This window comes from Cupressus sempervirens, chromosome 4, assembly GCF_028749045.1.
Source record: "Cupressus sempervirens isolate cs-2001-9-10 chromosome 4, ASM2874904v1, whole genome shotgun sequence".
NCBI lineage: Eukaryota > Viridiplantae > Streptophyta > Pinopsida > Cupressales > Cupressaceae > Cupressus > Cupressus sempervirens.
Window position 1 is genome coordinate 894,165,673 of NC_143121.1, and position 24,997 is coordinate 894,190,669.

The window sequence follows — 24,997 nt, forward strand, 5'->3', positions numbered from 1 at the left end:
TTTCCCGTTTCTCACCGAGAATAATCTTCTCGCATAGAGCAGTCTGGTTTCTTGGTTCCCACTGAGAATAGTGTATCAAAATGCACAATATTTTCCACCTCCGTTCACTGTACTAAATAGACATATATATATATTCTCTTTTGTCTCTTCAAATAAAATAAAAATAATTTTTGTCAGATATAAGAGTGACAAAGTTGTCCATAGACAACTTAGTTAAATTTGTAGCTTAATTTTTAGTTATTAATTTTGTACCTTAATTTTATATTATTAAGTTTGTTGCTTAATTTTTTGTTATGCAAATTGTTGCATGTGAAATTTTAATAAATTAATAGAAGGAATAAACTAGAACAAACTCTCATCACATTGGAAGTGCTACAATTTAAAGATTCAAATTTTAGCTTTGGAAAAATAAAATGATTAAAATCATATTAGAATTGTATTAAAAAAATATTAAAAAATTACACTATTATCTTCCATTTATTTACATATTTATTAAAAAAATAAAAATACAAATTCCCAATTGCTTAAAATGAACAAGCAACAAAAACAAAGGTAATAAAACAACCACAATAAATTTATTTAAATAAAGACTATATAAATTAACCAACCAGATTGTCCCAAAAATATTTTTATATTTACCTTTAATAATTTCCAATACAACATTCCCAATCCTTCTAAGATCGCACAAAATAACACATAATTTTAATAAATGAAAAATATATTAAATTTCTTATGAATAACTTATATCCTTTTAAATTTTTACTCTGAATTCAAAAAGATCAGTCGGAGTCAAAAGCTTATTTAGCGCAATCCACGCCGTCAAATTTTCCAGTGGTGAAATATTACATACCTATTTGACTATAATTAATATTTTTATGGTCAAGTCAAATCCACGACGCGTTAAAAGTCTAATCTGCTTTATGTAGTCTGTCACATCAGAAACAGGCTATTGACGGTCAAGTGGTAGGCCTGGAAACTTTATTTCCCAATAAAAAAAAAGTATTTTAAGAAATAAACCACGAGAATCGTTTTTATACTAGAAAAGATGCCTTTTAATACGATCACTTTTCAATAAAAAATATTAAAAATAAGCAAACCGTCCCACGTGGACTGCACTCGTGCAGCCCTAGTTGTGCTCAACGACCGCGCTGATCATACTTTACTGGACGGCCAAAAATAACTCACGCGTTTTTCACACTATCCATCTGATTTCGACTGGCAAGAGCCTCGGCCCATGCTGTCCAGTACCTGATATTTCGGGACCTGCCGGCGGCTTGCTGGGACTTTCCCGACCGCCGGGAATGCTGGACGTGACTCAATGTAAAACCCCAAATGCACGAGAGTTTGCAGAAATCGATCTCGGAACCTCATTTTTCTCGTGTTTCTTTCTTTTTTTTTGGCCCTTAGGTCGGCTGGATCTGGCGCGGATTCATCATTTGCCTCCAAATTTAGTGTCGTTCCCACTTAAAAATAAGCGCCGCTAAAGTTAGCGGAGCGCATAGATCTTGCTGGCCACCCCGCACAGAGCGGGAAAAGGTTTTATATTTCGAATAGGCGATAAAGAAGTTATTTTGTAAGAGTACGTCTGTCGGTAGCACGTCGCTGGTTCGATCCCTGCTTTGCTCAAATTTCACGGCCCACCAGTTCGAAGTGAAAGGTCGGTGGTGCTAGTAGGTCACAGGTACTTTTATTTTCTGCCTGTTCTTACCTCAGATTCAGGTTATTTTCGTTTGTTCTTCTTTACTTTTCGTCGCCTTTTTATAGGTGTGAAAATAATTCGTCACAATGATAACATCATGTGCCGTAATGGAAAGGCAGCGAATAAGATTCCTCAATTTTGTTGTTCAATAGGTGGCGTTTGTTTGTCTGCTCTCGCCGACGGACTTTAAAGAGTTGTTTCAAATTGCTTTGGCTTTTCCCGGATCTCAGCGCTGCGGTGGGCGTAGAGAGATCTGCTGCCGTTTACTGTAGCGCTGAGAGTGTGTCAATTGACGGGAGAAATAAGGCGTTTTGGTTCAGTTTGACTGGTTCGCGATGGCTGGCGAAATCTCAGAAGCCATCAAGCAGATGAATGCATTTGTCGAGAAAGGTAGGGCGTTTCTGTTAAGATGCATTCTCGGATTTACCTTTTTTTTTTGTACTAAATCCGGATTGAACGTCGATAACCGTCTTTTTCTGTAGCATTTCTGTTATGATGATGAATTCTGTTTATTAAATTTGTTTGTTGCCAGCGTCATTGCTGAAATTTATGTTCTCTTCCATTTCCTCAGCATCTACCCTATTTTGGTAGAATCCGTTTATAATTTTAGATATATTAAGCGCCATTGTAGTAATCTAAGTGTCGTGCATTTTCGAGGTATTCTCGTTATATTAATGGAATACTGTGCTCTAATTCAACTATTTTGAGCGTCATTGCTGAATTCAATGTTACTCTGCATTTTCGCTCCTTCGATTTTCTTTTTACGGAGTCCGATGTTAATTTTAATTGATGGGGATATCCGCAGCATCATTTCTTTTTTCGATGGAGAAGTATTGGTTCATTATTAATTACAATCATTTGAGCTCCATAGTTGAAATTTATTTTACTGTACATTTTCACCGTACCTGCATTATTTGGATCTAAGTGTTGGTTGATTTCAATTATTTAGTGCGCCTTGGCTTATAATGTTCTGAAGGTGTTATTGTTCTGCTTGGCCACATATTACCGGTTGGACCTTGACTCTGCATGGATGTGGCAACAGTTGACGAGCCTTTGAAGAAAACCTTTCAGGTAATTAATTACTGCAAACAATTTGAATAATTCACAATTAAACTCCTACTAGAAAGATGTAGATGTAAAATTTAAATCATGCAAAGCCTTTCTGTTGGTTGACATGTGGCAAGGATTGCTTTTGGTGCTGATCTATTCGAGATGTAGTTTGTAGAGGACATATATTTATATAGAAGATTTACAGGGCGATTCTTGATTGGATTTCTAGTTTCCAGTATTTCAAGTAGTTGCTTGAATTGTAAGCAAGCCGGCCTTTAGGAGGGTAGAATCAAAGTATATGGTTGATCTCTGTGAATTTAAAAAGAACTTGAAATTAAAATCTCTTAATTCTTTAAATTTTTTTGTAGGATTCAATTAGAAAATGTAGTAAATTAATTGGATTTCATGTTTCCAGTTGTTCAAGTAGTTGCTTAAATTGTAAGTGGGCTGTGGCCTTTAGGAGAGTAGAATCAAAGTATAGTGTTGATCAAACAAATAATAAAATCTGCAAGCATAGGAAATAATACAGATATTTTAAGGGCTTAGACCTGAAAAAACATTTTAAAAATGTAAGAATGTAAAGGAATTATGAATTATGTTAGGCCAGGTTTATTGGATAGGAATTGTAGAAAATGAGGGGATGCATTTCCTGTATGGTGGGGGGCTATGAAGTCCTCATTTTATAAGGGGACTACAAGAGATGTCAATAAAATAAAAATAAGAATTTCAATTATGGTATATAAAGCATTCATCATATACATCATAGAAATATATCATGAAACATGTGAGTTGAATGGAGCACTCACATTAGGTGACAATCAATGTACAAAATACCAAACTTTCATTGTCTATTCTTTCCAAATTTGAGTTTTCATTACCAACATGTATAATCATGATACAACAAAATAATAAGGCCAAAAGGCTCTATGTACAAAATGACAAAATATAGGAACTTGGAAATGGGTCCTTTATAGTCCATGATATTGAGATTTGTTGTTGCGCCTACAAGTGACTTATAGTATAGTTGACCATAGTTTGCAAACTTGGACTTGGAGAGTATTTGACAAGCTCAAATTTTCAACTCAGCAAAAACTTAGAGAAAATTTGACAACTTTAAAAGAACTAAAAATCAAAATCAGTTAAAGAAATATATATTTTTAATTGTAAAATTCAATTAGAAAATGTATTACATTAAATATTGATATCTTGAAATATAAATGCATGATCTTATAGCAAAAACATGTGAAAAACACACTTTAACGTGCATTGACATTTTTACCCACAGTTTTATGTGTCTGGAAAAACACAAGAGTTAAACTTATGAGTACTCACCCAACAAAAAAGCTAGAGAGTATTTGGTAACTTAGAGAGTTTGCAAACAATGTTAGGGACTACTGTGCACTCCATGCAAGAGGCCACAACTTGATACTATATGGGACTACTTTTTACTCCATGCGGTAGGCACCTCATTGTAACTCAGAGAGTTTGCAAACAATGTTACGGACTACTGTGCACTCCATGCAAGAGGCCACAACTTGATAGTGTATGGGACTACTTTGTACTCCATGCGGTAGGCACCTCATTATGCTACAAACAAGGTCTACACACCTTACCTATTGCAATATTTGAGCTTGTGATCTCTCTAAGGGTACAAGTTATCCACCATTAGGTAGATTTAAGATAACCTAGTATATAAGATTTAGAATCTAATATTTTACCTCCATTAGACGAACTTGAGATTGCCTAAGATCTAAGGATCTAAGACCTACTAGTATGCCTATATGTTATTCCCACTTAAATCCAAATTATGCTTTGAATTTGATGGACTACCAATAATATGGACTGACTCATCCAGTCAAACACCCATCAATACCCTCCTTTGCCTCCTCATCAATGGTTGTGATGTCTTTGGGAGCAATGTATAACCATAAAGTTGGAGTTTGCTGAAATTGAAGTTGCAAGGAACTAATGATTCAATGCTAATAATAGGTGTTACTCCATCCAATGGAATGCTCATCTATCCCTCTTCTGTCTCCTCATTAATGTGCGTGGTGTCTTTGGGATCAAAACCCTACCATTAAGTTGGAGTTTGATGATACTCGTGGAGTGTCTCCTCATCAAATAATGTCATGTCTTTGGGATTAACATCTTACTATAAAGTTGGATAAAGTTAGATTTTGTTGATAGAGATTTGCAAGGTACTAATGATTCAATATCAATAGTAGGGGCTATCTCATTCAGTGGAATGCCCATCATCCCCTCTTGTGTATGATGTCTTTGGGTTGAAGGAGCCAACAAAAGTCAAAAGTTTTTCAATATTGAAGTCACAAGATACCTTGTACAACAACAACTTCATTGCTTGTCAAGAGTTAAGTCTACTGTTCTTGATAGACTAGATGAAGGTAGATGTAGATTGATTCCCCTTTGCATTAAAGGAATCAACATCTTGTAAAAGGAGGCAAATTGCAAGTATCCTAAACTTTGTGTATCTTTGCCATGCAACACACAACATCCAATGAGCTAATGTAGCCATCTCCAATTGCTTTTGGTTTGTTAAATTTCAGATTGTAAAGATTAGTAAAGCTAAACCATTTTCTACAAAGGAAAATTGACTCTTGACTTCAATACATCTTTTGAAGGGCCTTCATTAACCCTTTCATGATCTTTTCACCATCAACAAAAGGTACTCTTCCAATCTTTGGTGTATACTGTTTGGGATTTAAAGGAAAGCTTGACATATGAAGTGGGTGTTCACCGTTTTCCATTAGTGTCACAATAGGCTACATATGTTGTTCATATGACCACAAATTAAGATCCTTGTTGGATTTTCTCGCTTCATTTTGAAGCTAAGCATTTTGTCAAATGCCTCATAAAAGTTTCAAAGACCAAACAAGTTTTAATCAATATTATAGAATGGTATCTACTATAGGTGAGATGCATGATCAAACATATGTGCAAATAAATATTTTAAAAAGAACAATATTATAAGGCTTACATGTAGAATAAATATTGATAAGTAGGAGGTGTTTTTCCACAAGTCAAATTATAATATTGCTATCAGGATTTAATTATGTAGTTTTTTGAGTCAAACTCATTGACCCATGTTTCACGAGTAGTGATTCACACGAACCCATCTCTCATGAGAATGAATAGAACACTTAGCACTCATTGCATCTAGGTGATGTTGCTAGTTGATGGATTTCAACTCATGATTTGTAGTTGTTTTGAAATCTTACGTAATGATTATCATCTTGTTCTAATTGATCAAGGACTTGAATTTGCTTCCATTTGTATTTTCTTATCATACCCACTATTAGTCTTGAGAACATCCTCTTCCGGATCTCCAAATAATCGTCTGCATCAACCCAATAATCTTCAATTTGTGGGATGTAAAGGCATCTGTTTCACATGCACTCTTGATTTTCTTTATTGAATCAAAGTTTCCTCTTGCTTTATTATATTCCAAGCCAAAAATTCAAACTCTTTCTCTGCAACCTTACCTACTACAAGGGATAGGCAATTTTTCGCATCCAAGATTGAGTTGAAATCTAGACCTTGGCTTGTGTTTGTGCTTTTGGATCTTATTATAGGCCATTAGTTGCCTTGTCACTCCCATGATCACCAACTTGTTAATAGGATATCTTGGGAGCTTTCGAGGGCAAAAAGTTCTCCCCAACACTCGAATGTATGTGAACTTAGGATATTGAATATATCACGATCCATGCTTCTTGATTAGCGTTAGCCTCCTCAGATAAGCTTTTATGGGGAGCCTCTTATAGTGTTCTTACAACTCGCATGGCAAATGCAACATTAAAAATCTTGAAGTGCTTGTTGCTATCAAGATGCAATTGTGGGTAGCATTGATGTACAAGGAATTCTCATGCTCTAGTACCACATTACCCCAAGCTAATCAATCCTGGCTACTTGAACACAATGGGCGACATATAGACCACATATGAAGTCATATGAAATGCCTTTGTATTCTTTATCATTCTCAATTGGAGATCAAGGTAGTCATTGATTATCTCGGTCCAAGCATAAGTTTTGTGATGGTTATCTTTTCTATGAACTAAACCATCCAAGGCTCAAAATAGCCCCTTGTGGCTTGCCCTTGACCTTGCTTAGCATGATGATATGTACATAATCCTCCTTAAGATTTGACGTGGTTATTTTGCACAACATTAATATCCTGGAGTGATGGCTTCTTGGTTCAACTAGCCATTCTTCATTCATCTTCATAGCATAAGCATCCACTTGATCATTACAATACTTTAGGGCTTGCTCCTTAGTCATGTCGACACCCAACTTGTGATATAGTATTTTGAAAGTTTTTTGAATTGCATGCTTACTAATGAGAGTCAAAACTTGCATATCTTTCCCATAGAGGATCACCTTTGTTTGTGGGGTGTAATGCATGACACACTCAAGTATAAGTTCAATGCATTGCATTGTAGGAGGCATGACAGTTGCTTGAACAATTTCGTTCTTAACCATTCTTCTCGGCATCCTTGAAGTTTTTCCTCTAAACATCCTACCTCTTACTTTCAATATTTTGACAAGTCCTAGATTGGCATCTTTGGTCTAGTCATATTTTGAGGTGAAACTTGTATCTAGCATCATATTCTCGTATCATTCTTTCTTTGAATCTATGCTTTACATTTTCAGCTTTAGCTCTCAACATCCTCGAATCGACAATCAACATCCACTGTTAGTTTTGAATTTTGAAGTTGGATTGGAAAGCAGGATTATACTTTGCAATAACTGCTTTGAAAAACTATTATCAATTTATCTACTAAGGCCAAATCAGAATTTTATTTAAGAAATCTATGTTAAACACGATTTCCCTGCCTATGAAGGAAGTCACTGCCTTTGGAAGAGGTATATCTGCCTTTTTATCCAATTTGCTGCCTTTAAATGCAAGCGATTTGTTTGAGATTGATGAGAAAATGAAGTGGCTTCATCTCTCTTTGTAATGTGTCCCTTGGTAATATACGTTGATTTGAATTTCTCAAGACATGTTGATTTAGTTGATGTAAGTAAAGGAACTATATGTATATATTTATGAATCAATTAAAAGATCCATGCTAACCTTATTATTGTTTATTTTAATATGGATGCTTTGGATGCAATTAGATTGCTTAGACACCAATCCTAAATAAGCTTTCCCTCAAAGTTGACTGATTACGCCCTTAAGCCTTTCTTGGGATGATGCCACTCGGGGTCACCGTTCCCCACCCTATTTTGGGAATAACCTATTAGCTGGAATTTACACTAGCCTCTCCATGTATACATCTTTGATCTTTGTTCTCCCCCCTTTTCAGTTCTCATTAGATGCCCTCGCTCATCTTCTCTCCTCTTGGTAGGAGTTGAATGAGCATGTTTGACTTGACATCTATAGACATTACATTGTAGCGGGTTACACCCGCAGATGTCTTTTTATGCGGAGTACTTTTTGGAGATTTTTGATGGGATTATTGTTCGTCCTAGCTACCTCTCTGGGCGGTGGTTTCATGCCTTGCTGATCTCCTTAGGCTCTTTCAGAGTTGGATCTCATCGTCTTTGGGCCCAAATTGACCATCATATTGATAGTGGGGAACAGATCTATATGCTTTGTACTCTAGGGGAAGTGGAGACTGAGGCTCATTTCCTTTTTCGATGCTCTATATACTACAAGATCAGAGGGAGATTCTTCTATTTGTTCCGGGAATGCTTCTCTCTCTCTATGACTTTTTCAGCTATTATGATCAGAAATGTCTTGCACTTTATCTTCATGAGACTACTACGCTTCGTGATAGCACGATCCAGTCATTGCTTCTGCACCGCCACTTGTCTACTCAGCTCATTACTGCCTTTTTTACACCATTATCTCCTTTGCGTGGTGTGAAAAGGCCTGCTAGCTCTATTAGGTCTACTGGGCTATCCAGTTGTGTCAGATCTCGCTTTGGTTACAGTGCCTCTACATATCGGCATGTGTATCATTCTGTGACTGATTTCTTCTCGCCTAAGAATGACTCCTAGTCTCTCTTAGCATTTTCTCTGTCTCTCTCTTTCTTTTTTGTTGTTGCTTTAGTTTTAGTCATTTATTTTCAGACACCTTTGTGTGTTCCTGCTGGTATTTGCCTCACTATTGTAATCTTTCAGTCCCATAGACCTTTTTTTGGTCTTTTGTTGGACATTAATATCATTATCTTATCTTATCTTATCTCAAATACTAAAATTAATCATAAGTTTGACCATGCATATCTGATGTTACATATATTAACTATGCTTAATAGGAGTTTCAGGTTTCTATACATACCTGATATGGATTTATATATTTATAAATACATTAGCTGGTGCTTGTAAATGGTGCCTGACTATTAAAGGAGTATATATTTATCCCGTAGAACCGATACTGTTCTGTTCCATCTGATTATTAACATATTATATATTTAATAGACTATATAAGATTCTGTATCACTTATATATATATATGATCGCTTATTATTAATGAATGGACATGTAATATATACACCCATGTCTGATTATTATTATTATATATTTATTATATCTATATTGCTTTATATATTGATATAAACATATGACGGTCCTTTCCTTAATAGCATGTGTGTGTGTGTATGCCTACACGTATACTGGCTATTTATTCCTAATAGAATTCAGATACGATATCCAGTAATTGTAGAGCATTGTTGATTCATAGATAAGTTACAGCATGCTGATTTGCTGTCACATGATGCTTGCCAGCAATAAATATAATTTATTTCCTTTCTATCCTCTTCCTTAGGATGAACACCAAATATATCATGTAATCTCTGTGATGCCTTTCCAAATGTATCTGAATGGCCTCCTACGTCTTCTGAAGATGGAGAAAGGTGCACCCCTTCATATTTGATGAGACATAACATTAATAATTGCATTAGTTGAATACTAATTGCTGTAGTAAATAATAATTATTTGTTTGTTACCATTGTTGTGTGTCCTGCGATAATGATTAGTAAACATCAGTATAAATGATATAGATATATATTTTCTCACCAATTTTTATCAACTCTTCCTTGTCACATTGTCACAGACAACTCACTATTGATTAGCATAATGGTTGGAGACTTATTATTTATTTTTGTCTCACACTTGGTGACTTGCAAAAGGTCTAAGTTTATTACACTAATGAATATTTAGCATTGGGTGTATTATCATTACCACACAATTGTTGTAGATTACTTCTTTCAAGATCATTGACTATTGTGAGAATGATATTGTTATGTCTGCTGTCTTATGATTGCCGTGTATGATAGAAGTCGGCCAGCATAGTAATGAGTATTAGACATGAACCAAGCTATCAGATTACTGGATATGGTACCATAGGCAGAATAAATATTAACAACTGATACGTAATAATTATTAATTATTATTAAAGATTTAGATATTAAAATACTTCATGAGACAATTTATATAAGGCATTAAATATTTTATATTTACTTGAAAAATACCATTTCAGATAGTGGATATTACAGTACTGGGTCAATCCTTGTAGACCAGATAATCTTCCGAATGACCAAGAAATTTTGTGAAAACCTCAATTATGTCCCAAGAAGGTCTAAACATCCTTAAAAGACCTCCATCATTCCCCCCCCCCCGCCCTGCTGTCTTCCACGTAATTAGCCACTTGTGTCCCCAATGTCTAATCTTTGACATCACCAAATCTCTGATCAATAGACAAAGTTGGAGAACTGTTTCAAGGATCCATAAAAAAATCAACCTTTTCTTTATTTCCATTATCCGAGGTATTGTGGTTAGAAATAATGTCTTAGTAAGTGCAAATCAAGTTCCATGTGGTCAATGCTGTGATGGAATTCATGATTGATAGTATCTGTGTGGTGTCTTGGGAATTGAGGTATTTAGTTTATCACTTATATTTTATGGGTGCTTCATGCACAACATTGCATGGATGGGAGTATTGTGGACACCACTGTTTTTGAGCATCAAAATTCTCCTAGCTGATGACAGACATTTTTCGTTCCAAGAATTCAACTTTGTTTTGCAATCGTAGAGAATATCATCCCATAGGTTACTCTTATTTGCTTAAATCTTTTGAATCCCAATAAATTGGTAGCATAGTGTTGGAAAAGAAGATATCTGATTTTTTTCAAGTTCATACCTTGCTGAGAAACACTCCAATATTAGTCCAATGTAGTCTTTATTCTTTGGGCTTCCCTTCTATTAGCCACTCCAAAGGGCATTGTATCATTTGCAAACTGCAGTTGGTGAGGGGCTTTAGTCCAACATTGCAAAAAGTACTCCACAATCGTTTTTGTTCCCAAATCTTCCACTATAATGTTGAACAGAAAGGGCGAAGAAGAGTTTGCTTGGTGGATACATCAAGTGACTGAAAAAAGTCTTGTGGGCACCGATTAATGAAAATTGAGAAGTATGGACTTGAAGTGCAGCTCTTAACCCAAATCGCTTTATAAATTCCAAAAGAAATACCTGGTCCACCTGCTCATATGCTTTGCTTATATCACGCCTCAGAATCATCCTCTACCTTTCCTTTCCTTATCGTGTGAATTGATTCAAGCGCCAAAACAATGCCTACAACTATTGACCATCCTACGACAAAGCCGCTTTTCTCTTCTAAAATGATAAGTGTCGAAACATGCTTAAACCTATTTGCCATGATCTTTGGAATGATCATGTAGGCTGTGTATTACATAAGGTGTTGAATGTCCCAAACACCTCGGGGTGAATTGATTGTAAATTAATACTTTTTTCGATTTCATAGATCTGGATCGAGCTGATAAATTCTTTAACCACTTAACCAGATTAGACATAAACATAAATAAACACATTTTGTTGAATTTCTTGGATCTGCTGCAAATGTATTTAGCATTGCCTTATTAGGTATGTGTGTTCCAAATGCAACATGCTCTTAGATTTATATATAGACAATAGGCCATGAATAGACATGTCCCTTCATAGGACATGTCTATTCATTAATCAGATAATTAATATAATAACAAATTTAATCATATAAGTATATATTATATTTATTTTTCTTATATAACAATAACCCTATATCTCAAATATAAAGAATGCATATATAATAGGTTAATCCATTGAAGCTATCAAACATAAACACTCCCTTCCCTCTTATTAGAAGGATAACCACATAAGAATAAATATTACTTCAGTGTAATATTACAAATAACAATTTTAAGGATATCTTATAAGATTTCCACCATTTCATATCACATTCAATATCATGAGTATTGGCCTTTTGGAATATCAACACATGATATTCACCAAGTACGGCCTTCTGGAATATCAACACATGATATTCACCAAGTACTCAAAATAAGGTTTGATATCACATTTGATATCAAGAGTATTGGCCTCCCAGAATATCAATGATATTCATCAAATACTCTTTTGAGTAATGGCCTTCTAGAATGTTGAGATGCAAGACATTCACCATGTACTTAATTTGTTTGATCTCATACAACTTATTGTAAGATTGTCACCTTACAGTAACTTCTGTAAATACAAGTGACATCATTTGGAAGTCGTCACTTCCTCATGATGTACACAGGGGGTAGGCCCATTAAAATTATATAGTTACACAGACTTTCAAACTCCCTTTGAATATCAATCTTCAGAGCTCCTCATCCAATGTTGCCTCTGATCCAGTGTGAAACCCCCTCTGAATCTGATACTAGTCATCGTTTTCCTGCAAGACCATCCTCAGAAAGAAAAGATAAAGGCAGATAACTCGTATAGAAATAAGAGAGAGACTATAGTTGACTAGATAGATAAAATGCCTAAGGATAGTAAAAACTTATCTGTACAATACATCCTTGATTGTCCTCGTCATCATTGATGTGATAATTGTACATAGAACACTGAATTTCTTTCACCCTCCTTACAAGATATTATATTGATCTCATAAAATATCAACGATTTCTTAAATAAACATTATTTATATAAATTATCTATTTTTCAGAAATTCACAATGTTCTACACATGTGCATTCATATTTTACCAAATGTACTGCCGATTATAATATCCATATGATATTAAAAATTCATTATCAATAAGACATAACTTAAACTCACCTTTACCCTTCTTTATATGGTAGTGTGTTATGCCACCAATACCATATAACAATAGACTCACCCACTTCTTATTCATATGTAGGGTCAGATGGTTTTTTCTGTAAAGACTTCTTTCACAACTATTCTATGGATACCATTACATTTTCTTTCCTTGTTTCATGTATGACATGTCTGTGTGTTTCATGACTCCCTCAGTGACCAGTGTTTATTGTTTTGTTATCGCCACGATACCTTCCACATACCTCCTATGATTCGTGTGCATTGTTTGCAGCTTCTGTTCTTATTGAACGTTGTGGTGACTGCCGAAATTCACACTACTTGGATGCCATGTGTAGTCCATTGTGAATGCGATCCAGCCTAAAATAGAGCATCACTCCACTCATTAATAGTTTAATCTTCCACTCCGTCCTTGCTTCTGTGGGCAATGAATTCCTCCCTATAAATTAGACATTTTCTCCACATATTTGACATCTGCAAGAATGACCAACATCTGTGTTGCCTTCCATAGGTACCTCTGCAATTCGGAATAGTTTGGAAAAATAAGATTGTGAATTTCCGCTTCCTCGACAGTCTATATGTGATGAAGATACACCAAACAAGGAGTAATCTAATTTGGAAATAAAAGTTAATGGAGCTATTAACCAAAATAGAGGGACAGTTGCAGCCCATGTCAAAGCCTTATCATCTATGCCGTGATTCTATTAAGGAACTTTAAGCAACAACCAAGTGTCAATGGTTCATTGCAAGGAGGAGGATCTTGACATATTTGAAAGAGCAAAATACTCAATGCCTTAATTTGTTTCCAAATGCAAATCTCAGGTGAATGACACAATGTATGTTCATCTCTATCCCTATTGATGACCAAGCCCAAATAGAATTATCAAACAATAATAGCAGACTTGGTACATAAGTTACTTGGCAAAATTTAAAGGAAATTGATATGAAGGAAAATATATTGCACGTGAATTGCTTTGCAGAATTTTGAAGGTTAGGAATGATCTAAGTATATTGGACTAAGTAAATGCCAAATCATATATTGTTTCAACAAATTTCTCCTATCAATGGCGTTGCTTTCTGGAATGCGATAGCTTCAGAAGCATATAGGCGGCTGGAATTTGATCAATGTTGCAACATGATCGCTGCAGTTATAATACCTTCGTCTTTTGTATCCATTCTTACATTTGCAGTTTGACTTTGGTACCATGTTGAATTTCTCGGATCTGGTGCAAATGTATTAAGCACTGCCTTGTTAGGTATGTGTGTTCCAAATGCAACATCCTCTTAGATTTATATATAGAGAATAGGCCATGAATAGACATGTCCCCTCACAGGACATGTCTATTTATTAATCAGATAACTAATATAATAACAAATTTAATCATATATATATATTTTCTCATATAACAATAACTTTATATCTCAAATATAAAGAGCACATATATAATAGGTTTTATCCGACCGAAGCTATCAAACATCAACACATTTGAACTGTACACAATGAACACCGGATTTTTATGTGGGAAACCAAGATGGAAAAAATCACAGAGAAGCTAAATCTGATGAATAGAAAAAGTGGTTAAGTTGACAACGATCAAGGTGATTTTTACAAAGGGTGGCTCGCTGTCGGATTGCTCACTAAAGGTAGCCTCATTGCCCAAAAGAGCTCACTGCCTTGAAGAAGAATAAAAAGGAATTCCGCCACTAAACTACAATTGCTGGAAGAAACCCTTGGCTCACTGCCTCTGGTGACTAACAACAATAGCACACATGCTCTGCTCACAACCCAACTTTACACTTCCGCATATTCTTGCACAATATCTGATGGATTTTTTTTTTCAATCAACTTACCTCCATGCTATTCCATCATAATCATCCCCTTATATATATTTATCTTTAAAATATGAAATGACCATTTCTGCCATAAAAAATAATTTGAAATAGGTCCAGACTAAACATTCGCATGACTGGGAGGAATGAAAAATGGATCACACTACCTTGATCAACTACCCAAAAGAAATAATGTTGTTAGCACCTAAGCGTCTAGACTGCATCAACACAACCCAAAACATAATATCAAAAGATAAAGCAAAGAGTGCTACGAAAGCAAAACTGACAAATCATGTCCGGAACAACAGAGAAGTCCAAACCAAACCACTTTCAAACACAAACATCGCTGAATATATCATTGGAACATATTTTTCTAGACCACCAGCCTCCCTCCGAACCGTTAGATCCTCAAAGCCACATACTTAGCACAAACCAACCACTAAAGCAACACGTTGCCAATAATGACAACCATGCTGACACATCAACAACTCTGCAACAACAACTGGCACATTAACAACTCTGCAACAGCAACAAGCTTGCCTTTTCAACAATCTCCCCCTTTGGCATTGATGTCAACATCTATCAACGACAAACACTATCTCGCTCCATAGTTCTCATGGTCACATTCTCTCCTCCACTTTCTTTGACATCAAGGTCAAAGGCAGGCAACAACATACTTTATGCCCACCCTCCTGAGAGGAAGCCTCATACATTAGTCGAGACCAAGATTGTGCAGCAAGTTTCCTGGACTATTGTTGTGTCCTATTATACTTGTTCAAAGTGGAAGGGGATAAAACCCTCAACTTCTACGGTAGATATTCAAAAGCATCTTTGCACAAATCTTTTGTAAAGATCTCTTCAACCTGCTCTTTTGTACGTACATTTTTGACTTCCACTACATTGCCCAACACCTTTTCCTTTAAAAAGTGGTAACGGATAGAAATATGCTTTGTTCTAGAGCGCTTTACCAGATTCTTAGAGATGTTTATTGCACTGGTATTATCACACATAATTAAGATCGGTTCATCAAATAACACACCAATATCCTTTAAGGTTCGTTTCATCCAGGTTACTTGTGTGCAGCATGAAGGTGCTTGCATGTTTTCAGCTTCTGTAGTGGACAATGACACAAAATCTTGCTTCTTATCTAACTAAGCAACTAAGCAAGAGCTAATTAAAAATGCTCCACCAGTGGTACTTCTGTCATCAACATTTTCCGCCCAGTTCGCATCAGTATAAGTTGTCAAGGTAATATCTGATCCTTTGGGATGCACCAATTCAAATTCCTTTGTTCCTTTCAAATATTTGAAGATTCTCTTTATTGCAATATGTGATTCTCTTGGTTCTTGTTGAAATCTAACTGCCCAATAGACGACATGCATGATATCTGGTCTAGTAGCAGTAAGATATAGTAGTCCTTTGATTATTGATCTGTACTTGCTTGCATCTGCCTTGGTGGCTTGTCTTCTTTGGTCAACTAACATCCGGTTGTCATTAGAGTACACATGGATTTGGAATTTTCAAATCCAAAATTTTCAACAACTCTTTGATATATTTTGACTGAGAAACAAATGCTTTAGTGCTCTGATTCACTTGCAATCCAAGAAAGAAATTTAACTCACCGATCATGTATATTTGAAATTCATCTTGCATCTCACCAACAAATTTATTGCACATCATTATTTTCTCCAAATATTAGGTCATATACATAAACCACAACCAATAAGAACTTTAATGATTCAAATTTGAAATAAAGATTGCTGTTAGTAGATCCTTTTTGAAAGTTTTGATCTATTAAATACTTATCCAGTCTTCCATACCAATCTCTAGGAGCTTGTTTCAACCCATACCGAGCTTTCTTTAGTCAATAGATGATATCTGGCTCATTTGTCAACTTAACTCGTTCTAGTTGTTCAATGTAAACTTCTAGGTCTCCGTTAAGAAATGCTGACTTCAAATCCATCTGATAGTCTTTGAAATCTTTAAACATTGCAAATCCTAAGAATCTCCTAATAGCTTCCATTTGGGGAATAGGAGCAATTGTTTCTTCGAAATTATTGCCCTCAACTTGAGTATACCTTCTGCAAACCAATCTTGCCTAGTTTCTCACAACTTGTCCATCCTCATCCATTTTATTTCAGAACGCCACTTTGTTCTAATAACATCTCTGTCGTCCAGTTAGGGCACTAGTTCAAGTCTGATTTTTCTATATCTGGTTCAATCTTTTTTTCATTGTCCTGATCCAATTATGGTCACAACAAGCTTCATCAACTGTCTTAGGCTCAATCTCAGAAAGCAAACACAACAGAACTTGTTTTTCTGCAGGCTTGCTTCTTGTAATGATACCTTTATTCTTATCTCCAGTGATCTAGTTTTCGGAGGGATTCTTCGCACATGCTCCGGGGTTTTTGATATTGATTTCAGAGCATCCTGACATTCTTTGTGCCTATCTTCACTTTTGTTTCTTTGCATGTGATATTCAGTTGTAAATCAAAACTTTTATCAATTTCATAGATCCGGCTCCAACTGTCTAATTGTTAAACCAGCTAACTAAATCAGATATAAACATGGATAAGCACACACATGAACCATACACAATGAGCACTAGATTTTTTTTACATGGAAAACCCAAGATGGGAAAAACCTCAGAGAAGCTAATTCTCATGAATAAAAACACCAGTTAAGGCTCACTGCTAGAGTGCTCACTGTGGGTGGGCTCACTGCCCTGAAACAGAAGGTTGAAAAAGGAAATCTACTAAAAAAGTACAACTGCTGGAAGAAACCCTTGGCTCACTGCCTTCACTGACTAACAACAATAACACAGACACATACACACACTCTCATAACCCAACTTCCTCTTATTTATATTGATCTTTAAATATGAAATCACCAAATCAGCCATCCAAACATAATTTGAAATAGGTCCAGACCGAACATTGCAGTGGTGGTGTGGAATGAAAAAGTGAACCACACCACACACACTGCCTATAGCAATCAACACGTTAACCAAACACCAGAATTACCGGAGCCCAAGAAAAAATAACACTATTAGCAACCATCCCTTTGGACCACATCAACATTACCCAAAATAGAATTAAAAAAACAAAGCAATGAATGATACAAAATGAAACGGCCAATATCATATTTAGAACAATAGAGAGTTCTTGACCACTGTCAGACACAAACATCACTGGAATATATTTTCTGGAGCACCAACCTTCCAGAGCACCAGCCTCCAGATCATCAGATCCTCAAAATAAACATTTCAGAAATGCTGATTACAAACCAACCACCAAAGCAATATGTTGCCATCAATGGAAACCATACTGAGACATCACAACTCTGCAACAACAATGAGCTGCCACTTTCAACATATGGATATTGGATGAAAATCACTCATAACCTCTACCTTTGCTTTCTTCAGGATGAGGCCAAAAATGTTGGAAGAAACATCCCCGAAATCAGTCTGGTCCCAGAGCCTTGTTTGGGGAAAGTTGGAAAGTAGCTGCCTTGAGTTTGGATTCTGCATTCGGGCACAAAAGCTTTTCATTGATAGCATTATTTATTAAGGCATGGATATTCTTCAATATCTCTGCTTTTATTTCTCCTTCACCCCCACCTTGCCTTTCAAGTTAGTCCTAAAGAAGTTTAGTGCCGCCTCTGAAATTTCTTTTGTTGATACCAGAGTATCACCATTACCATTTCTGATTTCACTTATCTCATTTTCACGTCTGTTTGTTACAACTGAGCAGTGAAAGAACTTTTTAATTCTGGCCCCATCTTTGGAGCCAGCACTTGCTGGAACTTTGGTGCTAAAAAATCTCAGGTGCAGGATTTGAACATGGCATCTGGACTCGGTTATTAATTCCATGCACTTTTCTCCTTTTCTTTCTTTCATTTCTTTCCAAAACTTGTATGCGAAGGACTTCTCTTTTGGTCCTATTACCTTTTATGGATACTAGAGAAAAATGACACATCTTTCAATTTCAATTTATAAGATTTCCACCGAATTTGATGTTCTAGCTAGCCCATTGTGTCAGCTTCAACATTCAGGATTTAGTGCTGTGTTGTTTCTTACTATTTTATTGCTTTTGGTCAAAGATAAAAGAAATTATGTCAGAGTGAAAAAATTTCTTAATCTATACTTTCTTAGTAAAAGACTAACCTAAGACAATTTTTTATTTCACAGCTTCGTATTTTTATGTATTTTCCTATTGTGTGTTGGATTTTGTGTTGAGAAAATGTTATCTAGCCTTGCATCTACTAGTGGATTTAAGCTTGAGTAATTTTTTGATTGACTGACTTTGAGCTTGTTTGAAATGAATGCAGACTATGCATCAAGGATATGTAACGCAAACATTAGAAAGATTTCTTAAGGCTCGAGAAGGAAATGTTGCTAAAGCAAACAAAATGGTGAAAACAATCTTTAAAGTCATACCATTTTTGATTTTCTGTTCAAGTCACTAGATGGATGCTAAAGGCCTTTGAGAGATTTTTTACCACACAATACAGATGTTGATGCATTTTATTTTTTCTGCAGTTACTAGATTGCCTTAATTGGAGGGTTCAAAATGACATCGATAACATCTTAGCGGTATAAAGCTAGTTCTCTTTTACTTGACGCCATAACTGTTGAAGCTTCTATAAGTAATAATGTGTTGGCAATTGAACTTAAACAGATCTGAACTGTGATCAGTGATGCTTAGCAGTACCATTTAATCTAATCTTCAATATTGCTTCCTTTGCACAAATGTTGCCACAAGCAGATCTCTAAATTAGTACATTTAGCAGTGACGTCTTCGCTAATGATCAATTTTTTGTTAATGTTGATGATTCAAATATGTACTGTATCTAGCTTAAAAAAATTCCATTGATCAATATTTTTCACTGACATTAGCTCCCGATGTCCTCTTACTTGATATGTGGTACACAGCGTACGCAAGTATTAGTTAAGTTACCTGTCAGGAGAGAATTTTAGAATCTGAAATAATTGAATCGTGTTGTAGTTCAAGGATAAAGCTGAATTTGTTAGCTTACTAGTGGAAGTTAATGACAGCATACATAAAATTATGCAACTGACAGCTTCAGACAGAGGCAGTGTTATGCATCTGAATAATAGATAAAGTTCCAAAGATTTAAGTGAGGCGCAATATATCATATTATCCCTGTTGAGTTTTGAGTCACTGATCTTCAAACTCAAGCTGACAGATAGTTTCCCTGCTTATGTACAACTTGCAGAAACCTATTCAACCAAGGGAAGTGTATAATGATGTCCGAGAATCTCAACTCATTGGAATGACAGGATATTGCAAAAAGGTAAGAGTAAAACAGTGTTGTATTGTTTGGAGAAGTGGAAATTCAAAGTTTTTCTTTTCATGCATAGTTTTCTTACTCGATTTTCCATTTTTGCTATATATTCCAGTTTTAGGGATGAGCAAAGAAGGTAGTGAACTTTGAATTTTGGAGATTTAAAGAATAGCTATCACCTCTTCTGTACTTGTTTGATATGATACTTGAGTCCATGCTTAAATATTAGAGTATCAAACGCAGTATTATGGTAACAAATTTCATTTTGTTATGAAGGTAGTAAAAAGAGTTCCACATTTGTGTAGCAGTTATTTCAATGCAAGTATATATGGACAAGTAACAGAAAATGACTAATGCATTGGTCTATGTAGCTTTGTCCTCCAACTTTCGCATATATTGGAGTTGTAACCTTTCTTCTCTCTTGGAGGTCTTTGCTTTCGTTGCCTACTATGAGAAATATACTGATAAATGGATCATCAAGGTTTATTAAACAATTTAAGTCTAGAAAACATTTATGTTAAGAGAATACATGCTATAAGGATTACTTAAGAAGGGATCATTGTTTGGAGCTGCAATAGCCTGAGTGGACTGGATGGACTTCTTGTTGATAAATTATGGTGAGAATTGATCTAGCTGGTATTCTAAATATTTGGATCGTTTGGTTCATCCACATTCTTAAACATCTTTGTAATTGTAGCCTTTCCAAGCATTAAAATGCCTTTACCAATTTCTTATGAAAAAGTTGCTTGCAGTGAATAATAATGCTTATTGTGGATTTCTATTATGTGGTTTGGGGGTATGGTTTAGGATGGGGTTAGGACTGAAATTACCATGCATATATTTGTCAACTGTGCCTGTCTTGTAAATATTTTTGTATCTACATCGTCATCTGTGAAACACTGGAAAGGCAGTTATTATTTTTGTTCATTTCTGTCCTTGTCGTGGACTACTTTGTCACTTGAATTTTTATGATATTGAATACTTTCTTAGAGTACAACATATATTTTTTTTCTGGTAACTACTTTATTCACACCAAAAACCTTGTGATGGAGCAGATAAGAATTTGATATTTCAAAAGTGATTAAAAATCTTCCAGACATTATATTTTCCTCTTAAAAAGCAGAGTGAGGTGCTGTTTATGTGAGTTTTGTGACCACTTCAACATGCAGGAATGAAACACTTGGTATTCTGGGATGACTCACTAAGTCTCAAATCTTCTCTTGAATAAGGAAGCTCATATGCTAAACAGTATATGGATTGTGTGATCAAATGAGACAACCCCAAGTTTCCTTCTAATTGTGGATTTAACTCAGTTGTAATGATGTGATATGCTGGGTATCATGAAGAGACTTACATTGTCCATTCATGATTTAACAACGATGGTTCTTCAACAACTTCTAATCAAACAAATTGCAAATAGCATAAATGGTTTAGAGAATCTAGTCTAACTCTTTCAAGAGATCATTGATGATGAGGTGAAACGTTAACCTGTCCTTGTTTCATTGCTTCAACTATGTTGAGGAGGGTGCTTGCTTCTAATGATGCAGTGATGATTTTCACATTGTTAATGCTCATTCAAATACTTAATGATGTGTAATGTTCCTGTTTTAGCAAGTTCCTGTAGCTAGGATTGGTCAGTCCATTATTGCGACCCTCGTGAGCTGACAATGAGTTTTGAGGGTCTTTGTGGTAGACTTGCTATTTTTTGTATGTCTAATTTGGGATGGTTGCCATTTTTAGAAGTGTAGTGGAGGCACTTGCTGTTGGTCGTCATTTGCAGTTTCTAAGCATATTTATGGAGTTTATACAATAAAGTTATTAATGCGGCATTAATTATTAAAAGATTTTATCTTATTTAGTGTTATAATTTGAAATTGTGAATGAAGCCTCTTAAGTGATAAGTGTGATGGAGAAGCTGGTTTGCACAATTGAGTTATAAATATGACTCCATTGAGAAGAATAGATATCTCATTTTGTCTATTGCTTTGATATTTTCATGTAGGGTTACCATCTGAGTGTGTGCATTTAATCCATTGCTGAGGTATAGTTGACTAAACTAAGTATTTGCAATCTGAATTTGGGGTCTGCCATACCGTCATCACTGTTGCTGGGAAGGCAATTTTGTGCTGGAAAATTTGGTAATTGACATCTCTGATTGAATGCCCTTGGTCTCTACAACTTTGGTGATTGTTAATTCTGCAATGTGGACACCATTATCCTTGCAAACTGGTGTCAATTTTCTTGCTTCAAATTGTCAGGTCAACATTATTCCTTTCTGGTATTCTGCTATTCAACTCTGCATTTTTGGAGATTGAATTGCTCTATTGGGCTGCTTCACATTGATGCCACCTGAAGGCGATTCCTGCTATCAAGATCAAATGCTAAGACTGGCATCTATTCTGCTACCTATTACTCACATCGTGGGCATGAGACTTACCTACTGGCACAGGCCATTTCTGATTGACCACATGAGATTCTTTATAGCTGTGATGTGGGAGATGTTAGGAATAGAGGGATAGAAATAACAATTACATGCAAATATACCCAATATTAGAAAATAATCACACAGAAGAGAACACAAGACACAGAGATTTAACACAGTTCACCCAATCCCAGGGCTACTTCCACCAAACAATGAGTCCGATATTCTTATTATCCAGTGATTTCAACCTGATTACAATTTGCAATCCCTTGTGACTCAATACTGCCGCAAGAAGCTACTAAATCATCATAAATTATAAAATCCCTAACCGTAAGCCATTTTATACAATCTTTTTACTCCTTACAAAATTAGGGCTAGAATATGTAGTCTAATAGATTTTCTTTTTTAACTCCTAACACGGTTTACAATAGTGAATTCATTTTTGGCTTCAAGGATGCTTCCCCTTGGAGATGCTGACCCCAGGACCTTGCAAGGGGCATTGTCCCTTGACCCCACATGGGGCGTTGCCCCAAGAACTCGCAAGTGGCATTGCCCTTTGACCCCTAGCATGGGGGTGCAATCCCCAAACCCTTGTAAAAAAAAAAGTGGGAAAAGCACGCTGAATGAAGTGGGGAAAAATTAACCTCTGAGTCTGATTAGGCCCCACATAACAACTAGAGGCCATGTTGTGGTTATACAAGTTGAAAGTGTTTGCATACAAGGCGAGTCTCCCTCTGCTCTTAGTAATTATTGAGTCTGCTGCTACAAGGATAAAACAACGCAAACACATGTTCCTCATACTTTATGTCATATACTATAATTTCTTTGAGTGACCTAGCAATTGGATAGCAATATAAATTTGTAGCGTTAATTTCAAGCATTTGTGATTGTTATATATAGCAGCGGTATTTCATTTTCACACACACACACACACACACACAGACACACAGACACATAGACACACAGACACAAACATAGACACAGACACACAGACACACAGACAGACACACACACACACATTCAAAAATACAAAAAAGCAAAAAATGTAAAACTACAAAACACATTATCATATTGTTTAGCTTTGCCAGTTAGAGCCAATGGGGCTCTTTACAGTGGTATCATAACTTGCATGATAAGTGTTTGACAAAATGTCAAGCCATTGGAATTCAAGTGAGAACCAGTTGAGGTTCTTTACTCGATGGTGCAATTTAAATGAACATCTCCAATTGAAGTTAGATGCATGCAATATGGCCTAGACTAACCTTGCACTGATACTTGCAATCAACAAATATCAAAAGGTTTTGGACACTAGTTTCACCATAAATTCACCATGCAATAATGCTGTCTGCTCATCTACTACTTCTACTTAACATAAATGGAAGTCTACTCTAAATGAGGAAATGGATAAATCTGGCGGATCTAGATTTTTCATATTGGAAATTATGTTATGGTGTGGTCATGGATGACAATGATTTCCAGAGCACTATATGTAGAGATTATCATCTGTGCAAAATCAGTGGGGTGCTTGAAAACTTGAGCTCCACTTTTTGTCAACTTTCACTGAGGATAAGTTCTGTGATGATACACTATATGTCAGATCATGTTACAGATGCAGGGGAGATAGCTTTTGTCATTTCAATGCTTGAAGGTGAAACGGATGGCTCAGAATTGGATACTCAGGAAAATTTTGGAGATGTTGCACTTATGGAAGAAGTAGAGGTTACTAATGAAGTCTTTGTGCCATTATGTATTGAAGTGAACATGAACTTAATATGTAATGTTCCAAGGCAAGTTAATTCTCGAACTGGATGGAAAATTTTCCTACAGAAAGTCCGTACAAAGTTTGGAGTGTGTTCGTACGGGAGCAAGGAAGATCGTACGGTGTGACTCAACAAACATAAGAGGTGGGCCGTACAGTAACAAGCATGAAGGGAGCTGTAAAACGAGCTTGATCGTACGGTGTTGAGGATTGCTTTGGAAAGGCCGTACGGTGCTTAGAATAACCGTACAGTGGTTGTTCAAGGCCGTATGGGCATAGGAAATGCCGTACGGATGTATATACAAAGATATGGCGTACGAAAATGTTGAATGCTGTAGGGAATGAATGGTAACGAGTTGTATGGAAAAATACCAAGCCGTACAGCTAGAATGAGTATCCCGAACTGCACAAGGGACTCTTGTAAATGATCATAAACCAAACAATGCCACTTTAATTGCAATAAATACATATACAATTAGACGATACCAAACCAAGAGCAATCACCAACAAAGATATTTGTATAATTAAGTCTTCGAATTGCCGAATATAGATCGAGGTGGACATGAACGGAATAGGGTGAGGGTTGAATCCCACCAAAACCAGGCAGGCCAAATAGGGAAGGTCTTTCACTTCCGAAATGGCAAATAATTGCTGAATTCCAATAGGAATCCGCAGTACAAATAATTGAAATCCAAAAGCATACCTATCAACTACTACGAGCCGTGCTTAAATACCCATCGGAAAAAGCTTTCCAAGGGTGTACAAAATTAGCCAACGGCGACACACTCTACTATGACAAAAATTAAATTTGGGTCCGAGTTAAA

General features: G+C 35.9%; 1 protein-coding gene across 4 annotated transcripts in view; it reads left to right on the forward strand.

Moving 5' to 3' along the window:
- The first annotated feature begins 1,154 nt into the window (after positions 1–1,154).
- The window catches only part of LOC149564278 (phosphatidylinositol/phosphatidylcholine transfer protein SFH2-like), a 38,644-nt gene continuing 14,801 nt past the window's right edge, over positions 1,155–24,997 (forward strand). The window contains exons 1-6 of one of the 4 annotated variants that reach the window (XM_089827327.1): positions 1,155–1,681; positions 1,852–2,089; positions 2,742–2,770; positions 19,015–19,098; positions 19,226–19,279; positions 19,924–20,001. In XM_089827327.1, coding sequence (XP_089683453.1) covers positions 2,035–2,089; positions 2,742–2,770; positions 19,015–19,098; positions 19,226–19,279; positions 19,924–20,001 — 300 coding nt within the window. In that variant the 5' untranslated portion in view covers positions 1,155–1,681; positions 1,852–2,034. Of the gene's footprint in view, positions 1,682–1,851; positions 2,090–2,675; positions 2,771–19,014; positions 19,099–19,225; positions 19,280–19,923; positions 20,002–24,997 lie in introns of all 4 variants that reach the window. The other 3 variants (XM_089827329.1, XM_089827328.1, XM_089827330.1) reach the window with 3 other exon arrangements.